Raw genomic sequence first — 7,500 nt, 5'->3', positions numbered from 1 at the left:
CGACCAGAATGATAACAATTAAAAAGATTTGCACCTAACTAACGTAACACTTACGTATCTAAACATTGGAAAATTTGAATACCATCAATGTCATATTAGTGATATAATTTGTCTTTTTTCACTGGACTCAGATGAATAAAAAGTGATTTGTGGGTTATATTCATTACCTCATGGCTGGTCAACTTTTCATAAGCATATTCACCCGCGCTTCTTTCAATGTCACAATTTTCTTGAGGGTTATTATAACATACTTGCTCTTGTTACAAATCTTAGTATAAAACTCATAGGAGAAGCATCTTGAATACGCGTTTCTTTTTTATGCAATAACGTCATTGAAGGTTTCAGTTCTTCTTCACTGATAAATACCGTTTATCATTTCCATTCTTTTTTCTTGACAGGTACGACGAAGATGGGAACCCAGTCGAAGTCATGCTGATTGACCTACAGATGTCCAGGGTGGCATCACTCGCAACCGACCTGAACTATTTCATGATGACAAGCTTGACGGGTGAAGTCCGAAAAACGAACGAGCAATTGTTCCTGAAGGCTTACAGCCAGAAGCTGAACTCCATGATGTCCTCCGCTGGGAAGAGATTACCCTTTACCTTCGACGACATCGTTCGGGAGTTCCGAAGGAAACACGAGTACGGGCTCATTTTTGCCGTCATGATCGGCTTTATCATCATGGCACCCAAAGAGGAGATTCCAGATTTCCACGAAATTAAAGAGGAAGATATTCCGAAAATGGTGGAGGAAATCAAAGAAAAAACTTTGGAGTTGATCAAGAAAAACCCTCTTTTGAAGTCTCGATTTTTAGCTACGTTTGAGTATATGTTGGAGCATGGAGTGTTTTAGTCTTGTTTGATGGTTAGTTGAGCATGTAGCATCGTAGATCGGCCCTTAGCTGTTATATTTTATTTTACAATCAATATCTAGAGATATTCTGACTCATCCCGACTTCATATTTGATGCATCATTTCTTCGCCTCGCTGTTGTAGCTAAAATCATAGATATTACACAATTTTCTACTTTCAATTTTGATAAACTTCTTATTATATTATTGTTTTTTTCCTAGATTTCCTTAGCATATACAGATTAGAAATGCACCATGCATGTATATAAAAGTAAATATTATGTAATTCAAAACTTACATAAGCTATCATTAATATCATCATGAAAGACTTATAATTGATGCTTAGTTTCGTCTTTTACTTCTTGAAGAGGACTTTTAATTAAATCAAAGACAAAATTAGGGAAAGAATTCCCTCTATATTTAAATTTTCCATGTTTTTGTATATATATATATATATATATATATATATATATATATATATATATATGTATATATATATATATATATATATATATATATATATATATATATATATATATATATATATATATATATATGTATATATCTATATATCTATATATATAAATATATATATATATATATATATATATATATATATATATATACATACATATATATATATATATATATATATATATATATATATATATGCGTGTGTGTATAGTAGCATGTAGAGTAATCCCCGAGCAATTCACACAAGAATGAGTCATTCTTTCATTACGAAAAATCATTTCGGTTAGGATTCAGGATGTTAGTAATAGCAGCAGAAGTAGTAGCAGCAGCAGCTGTATCATTAGTAATAGGAATGGTTCTTAACCGGAAAGCAATCATACATTGAAAGTTGTTTTGTTATTAAATTTGTTATTCGTTTCTCGAGTACAAGACAGATTGTTTGTTGCCATATGGTTAACGTTCAATCACAGCGGCTTTGCATTACATTAATTAATCTAATAATAATATGATTATTATTATTATAGTAGTAATTAACCAGATATATTTACAATGACCTGTTAAGTACAATCATTATAAATATTGATTTTTTGAGGGGGTTAGATATGATAATATATGAAATACAAATATTTAGAAGATTTATACAATTATAAGGAAATGTCCTGACTTCAATGACAAATAAACGTAGTAGTACTAGTTTATATTAATGCCCTGGTTCTATTATTTTATACTTTAATACTATTCTTTATCTACGCAAATATACACTAAAATCTCAAAAAAAACGAGTTAAACTCAATAATGAAAAAGGTTTACACTGCTATGATAATTCCTATAACATTAGTTTAAACTAGCATAAAATTTCCTTAAAACATTGATCTCCTAAATTAACAACAACTCCATACTTAATCAATTCCAAATCCATAGGTTCTAAAGAGTAGTAAAGGAGACATTAAGGTTAAGTGCCTGGACAATGGAATTTACATTATTATTATTATTATTATTATTATTATTATTATTATTATTATTACTTGCTAAGCTACTATCCTAGTTGGAAAAGCAGGATGCTATAAGCCCAAGATCTCCAACAGAGAAAAAAGTCCAGTGAGGAAGGGAAATAAGGAAAGAAATAAACTACAAGAGAATCAATTAACAAGTAAATAAATTATTTTCAGAATATTAGCAACATTAGAATAAATTTTTCATGTATACACTATCCAAACTTTCAAAAACAAGAGGAAGAGAACAAGATAGAATAGTATGCCCGAGTGTACCCTCAAGCCAGGGAACTCCACCCCACGACAGTGGAAGACCATGATACAGAGGCTATGGCACTACCCAATAGTAGAGAACAATTGTTTGATTTGGAGTGTCCTTCTCCTAGAAGAGCTGCTTACCATAGCTGAAGCGTCTTTTCTACCCTTACAAAGAGGAAAGTAGCCACTGAACAATTATATTGCAATAGTTAACCCCTTGAGCGAAGAAGAATCATCTGGTAGTCTCAGAGTTTTCAGGTGTGTGAGGAAAGAGGAGAATATGTAAAGAATACGCCGGCCCATTCGATATACGTGTAGGTAAAAGGAAGATGAGTCGTAACTAGAGAGAGAAGGATCCAATGCAGTGTTGTCTAGCCAGTCAAAGAACCCATAACTCTTTAGTGGTAGTATCTCAATGGGTGGCTGGTGCCTTGGTGTCTATAGCACCAGCATGCACAATGGCTCAATCAAAGGTGAAAGCCCTACAAAAATTCCAAAATGGAACCTAAGAAACATTCGTGGCCTTAACCAAAGCCATAATAACAATATTAATAATAACAACAACAACAACAACAATAATTATGAAAAGAACGAAGCACTCCCCTTATACTGTAGCTGTACTGTAACGTGTGCCCCTATGCCTTTTTATGAACATATCGGACTTCAATTAACTTCGCTGATCGGAAAACTTTTCTCCATTCTTTCCTTGATGGCAAGGTGGGTAGGGCTTGGCCGGGGACCAGTGGTGCCAGATTAAGTATTCCCACTCCCATTGTATGGTATACTGTATAGCGCCAGCATACGTTATATAATACAAATATAACTGGTTTCCGATAAGTTTTTTTGCTATTTACCCTCCTAATTTTGTAGCTATTAACAACAGCACTGCTATACTTCGTATCTTAAGCGTTAAGCTGACCTCATGGCATGCACTTGGAACGACCCCAGCCTTGACCAGAGCCGCTAAACCTCCTTGTCTTCGAAAAGGATTGAACAGTGCCTATGGATTAAAACCCCTACTGGGAAAGGTTGTCACTTAATGGCCTCTATTCAGATACCAAGAATTATTTTGTTACGTATATTATCAATGGGACATACAACCCAAATAATAACCTTTTCGTTTTGCCAAACCCTTATGTAGACTATAAAACCAAAATAGACATTTTCAAGCAAAATTATCATGTATTTCAATGATAAATAATTTTAGTGGTAAAAGCGACTGACTACTATTCACACACACACACACACACACACACACACACACACACACATATATATATATATATATATATATATATATATATATATATATATGTATATTTATTCATGTATATATATATACATACATATATATATATATGTATATATATACATATATATATATATATATATATATATATATATATATATATATATATATATATATATATATATATAAATACATCTACCTACATAATATACATAATCCTTCAAATATGTCAATAGTTTTCTCTCATATATATATATATATATATATATATATATATATATATATATATATATATATACCTACATAATATACATAATCCTTCAAATATGTCAATAGTTTTCTCTCATATATATATATATATATATATATATATATATATATATATATATATACATATATATATATATATATATATATATATATATATATATATATATATATATATATATATATATATGTTAAGCCTGGCCTTGTGAGTCCGGCCTTTAGAACTCAGGGCATGAACAAAAATGCAATATAAAAGTCGTCCGTCGTCAATAAGACCATAATTACCAGCAAAAAATATATATTTACAATTCATTTAACTAAAAATATAAAAAGAGGAGCACAACAGTTAAATATATTTTAATTGAGTCACAAGGTGCTTCACATGGAGTTGGACTGACCGTGGACGACTTCAGCACTGCAACCAATCTCATTCCCTGGAGAGGGAAATTAATTAAATTATTAACCAATCACTTTACTTCTGCAAACGGCACACGTGGTTGGGATATAAGGATGGGATAATAAAGGTTCAGTGGGTAGGATCTTTCGTTAAGGATAAAAGGAAAGGATGGGATGTGATAAAGAAGGGAGATGAAAGGCTGGATAAGGATGATGAGGATGAGGTACTCAAACAGATATCTTACCTTGATAAAAAGGACTCTGTCTCCTTCCATGTGGAGAACCTGTCACAGGTCCTGCTTCCGTGGAGGATGGAAAGCGAAAAAGGATGCCCAGCTGCTCATACGTTGAGATAACTCCATTAAGCCCCAAATTGGAGGGGGGGTGGGGGTCATTGGCCTGACTGCTGTCCCATTGGTCATTGGCTCATCTCTCGACAGCCCCCATCAATAGGCCTCCTCCCGACTTCTCCTGGGTTCCCTTTGTGGCGACGTTGAGCAGCCACATGCTTTTTTGAAGATGTCTGAAATGAGACCTCAAGGGAGTAGACGAGTATAGGATGAGTGGACAAGTGGTGAGGTTTTGAGTAGGGTCCCAGCACTTGTGGCATTTCGATCGGTCCTTGCTATGGGGTCTTTTGTTTGAAAAAATGGCGCAATGGCCGTCACGAATAACAACCCCCTATTTTAGCAGAAATTTTGTCCTAAAACAGTACAAGAACTCGGCAAGCAAGGTCTGAAGCCACTAGTCTTAATGACTCCTCCCTCAGTGAGTCTTCCCACAATGAGGAATTAATTTCTAAGCTGTGACTAGGGTCATAATTTTACTTTAAGTGCCACACAGAAGTAAGCATGCTGGTTGTGAAGCAAGAACAAAAAATTGGAAAATGCAATAATAATTAAAGTTATGTGATCTTTTGGAGTGATAGGCATGAAAATGGAGGCCAATGGACAAATCATAACATGCAAATGACGAAATAGATCCATGAACAATAATTTAAGTGTAAACTCATGATGCCAAGATGGCTCTTCAAGTTTATCAACCTGGAGAGACACTAAGGCCAAATTAATATTTTTTCATACAACTTAGATCAACCTACTGACTATGGCAACGTGTAATGGACATGGCACTGTGCACAGAGCATTAATGCTGGGAGAGCACATCTGCTACTCTCTTATCGGAGCTCTTTATGCGCTCAACCCTCCAGTTGTAGTTCTGGAGGTCTATGCCCCACCTCATGAGCCCTTTATTCTTATTACGGAGCTTAGTCAAGTAGGTAAGGGTTATGGGCTCTTAGAACTGTCAGTGGGAACTCATGGTCAGCATGATTGGATCCAAGATACTCGAGAGATAAGCCCATCCCTAAGAGCTCATTATCTGAGTTTGGAGATTTTCCCATGTCTGAAAGAAATTTATGATACTGTCTAAGTGGACCATAGAGTTGGGGCTTCCTGATAGCACCTTGTTATTTAACTTCTGGAAGCAGCTAGGTGCACTTCTAGAATCTAACGGCAATCCTTGATACTGGTGAAGCCAAAAATGGGTTACGAGTATGATCAGTGGTCATGACTCCTCTGCCATGGAGTGGAAACCCTCGTCACTCTGAAATGTGGCTGAGAAGCCAAACCAATAAAAGAATTGTGTCACTTCTTAGACACTTATGGATGGAATAAGTTGGAGTGATGACCTTGGAACTATTTGCTTTGAATTACCGGTGACTTAGCAAGGATGGCAGGACGCTAAATTCACCTTAACAATTGTTTGAAAGCCTGGCCAGAACTAACACTGGATCAGCTGGGTAGTACTCTTTACCCTGAACTGTCCTCCAAGTCCCTCATTGGCCATGCATAGCAGTGACAACCATTGGTTACGGGGCCAATACTTGCCACCGCAGGGCCCTAATGGTATCGTGAGAGCCTCGGGTCATTCTGAGGGGCACCCCATCCCTCAGTTGGAAGTCCTTCTTAGACAAGCTATTTATTTCCACCTCATTCGAGTAGCCGGGTTCCCTATAGTTTTACAACGTCTCATCCATCAGCTGGAATCTGATGAGCTCTGTCTGGCCCCTTGGGGTCACTGGGCTGATGAGTGCTTCCTCTTTTGCCACCTCTGAAATCTCTGGCCTGGTATTTGAGGTAGCCCTATCACCAGTAGTGTTACGTGGCACAAATTCATCTGAATTGACTTCTGGGGTATGAGGCTTAGACTCATTGCTGGAGGAGGAAGACTCTTGGGCCTCCTCCCTTAACCAAGGTATTCCCCAAGGTTAATGTCAGATGGCTATTTGACTTCTGAAGTAGATGGTGTCCTCACAGTTTGGGACTCCAGTTTGGCAGCTTTCATGCAAGTGAGGGGCACTTGCTGTACACTCTTCATGGGCTCTTGATCCAAGGGCATGTTGATGCCCTCATGTCTGATATTGCGCCCACCCCTTGTCTCCAACTCTTGCTGAGCTGTGGCGTGGTTACCTTCAACTCCACTGTAGAGGGTTCCTTGGTGACTCCTTTAAGGTACTGGACCTTCCTGCAGTTGTCCTGCTGGACTTTGGCACCATTTGGTTGAGGTGGCGAGTTATTGAGCCGTGCTAATTTAATGCCCAGCTCCCGCATCTTTAATTCATGCGCTCTCACTCTTTCCTACATTTTTAATCCATACTCTCTCGCTCTCTGTGTTCTCCCATGCTCGACTCTTCTCCGGACATTGGCAACATTCCTGAGTTCCCGCATAAACCTTCACAATGCGTCTCCCTCATAGCCTTGTCGTTATGCCAATTCCACAAACCAACAGATCTCAGCAGCAGTCATTTTGCTATTTCCCTATGGGGACAGCGACCAGACCATACTCAATAGCTCAAGGTATGGTGTTGACCATGCAAGAAATTACACGAATGGGAAAGATGCTCAAGCCCACGCAAGAGCCTCACAGAAGAAAGGATAAAGAGGGAGTTGGGCAAAATACACAATGGTTGTAAAAAATACCCTCTCGGAAAAGAACTGTCACCGAATAGTAAG

The 7,500-nt window shown here is 37.0% G+C and overlaps 1 protein-coding gene across 1 annotated transcript in view; it reads left to right on the top strand.

Annotated features, from left to right (window-relative positions):
* LOC137646959 (uncharacterized) overlaps positions 1-1,289 on the top strand; it is an 8,978-nt gene extending 7,689 nt beyond the window's left edge. The window contains exon 3 of the mRNA XM_068380028.1: positions 399-1,289. Coding sequence (XP_068236129.1) covers positions 399-855 — 457 coding nt within the window. The 3' untranslated portion in view covers positions 856-1,289. The remainder of the gene's footprint in view (positions 1-398) is intronic.
* Positions 1,290-7,500: the final 6,211 nt, after the last annotated feature.

Source organism: Palaemon carinicauda, chromosome 9 (assembly GCF_036898095.1).
Source record: "Palaemon carinicauda isolate YSFRI2023 chromosome 9, ASM3689809v2, whole genome shotgun sequence".
In the NCBI taxonomy this organism is placed as follows: Eukaryota; Metazoa; Arthropoda; class Malacostraca; order Decapoda; family Palaemonidae; genus Palaemon; species Palaemon carinicauda.
Note: the sequence above shows the minus strand (reverse complement) of the source record. Positions and strands in the feature narration are given on the sequence as shown.